We start from the raw sequence: 477 nt of genomic DNA, 5'->3' as shown, positions 1-477 counted from the left end.
GGTACCATAAAGACAGACGTGAAGATAAAATACAATAAGCCAGACATTGTCGTTATTGATAAAAAGAATAAAGAAATATTAATTGTTGAAATTGGTGTTACTTCGATTAACAATCTACAACAGGTAGAATCTAAGAAGTTAAGAAAGTACGACGTATTGGCTAATGAACTTTGTTTGTTTCACGGATGCAAAACAAGAATAATTCCATATGTATTGACATGGTATCGTTACAAAATACCATGCAAAATACAGGAAAGAGCTTGCAATTTCTGATCAAATTGAAGCTTATATTCAATCGATCACTCTAAAAAAAACTCTTGAAAGTGTCTCGATGGAGTTCAGCCAAGGAGCAGATCTGACAATTGAGGAAGCTAGAAGGGAAGAGAATCTTAGGCAGAAATTTACCCACACTGAAGTCATATTTTGATAACATAAAAACTCATAACAAATTTATAATTTAAATAAAATATTTTATTT

The 477-nt window shown here is 31.0% G+C and overlaps 1 protein-coding gene across 1 annotated transcript; it reads left to right on the top strand.

Annotated features, from left to right (window-relative positions):
- Nucleotides 1-273, top strand: AAJ76_3840001369 (reverse transcriptase; the record flags this gene model as incomplete). The annotated part of the gene is made up of 1 exon (XM_024476708.1): nt 1-273. A coding segment is annotated over one exon (273 nt), but the record flags the coding sequence as incomplete, so codon positions are not given.
- Between the last annotated feature and the right edge of the window lie 204 nt (nt 274-477).

The sequence above is a fragment of the Vairimorpha ceranae genome (genome assembly GCF_000988165.1).
Source record: "Vairimorpha ceranae strain PA08 1199 chromosome Unknown NODE_384, whole genome shotgun sequence".
NCBI classification, from domain to species: domain Eukaryota; kingdom Fungi; phylum Microsporidia; family Nosematidae; genus Vairimorpha; species Vairimorpha ceranae.
Note: the sequence above shows the minus strand (reverse complement) of the source record. Positions and strands in the feature narration are given on the sequence as shown.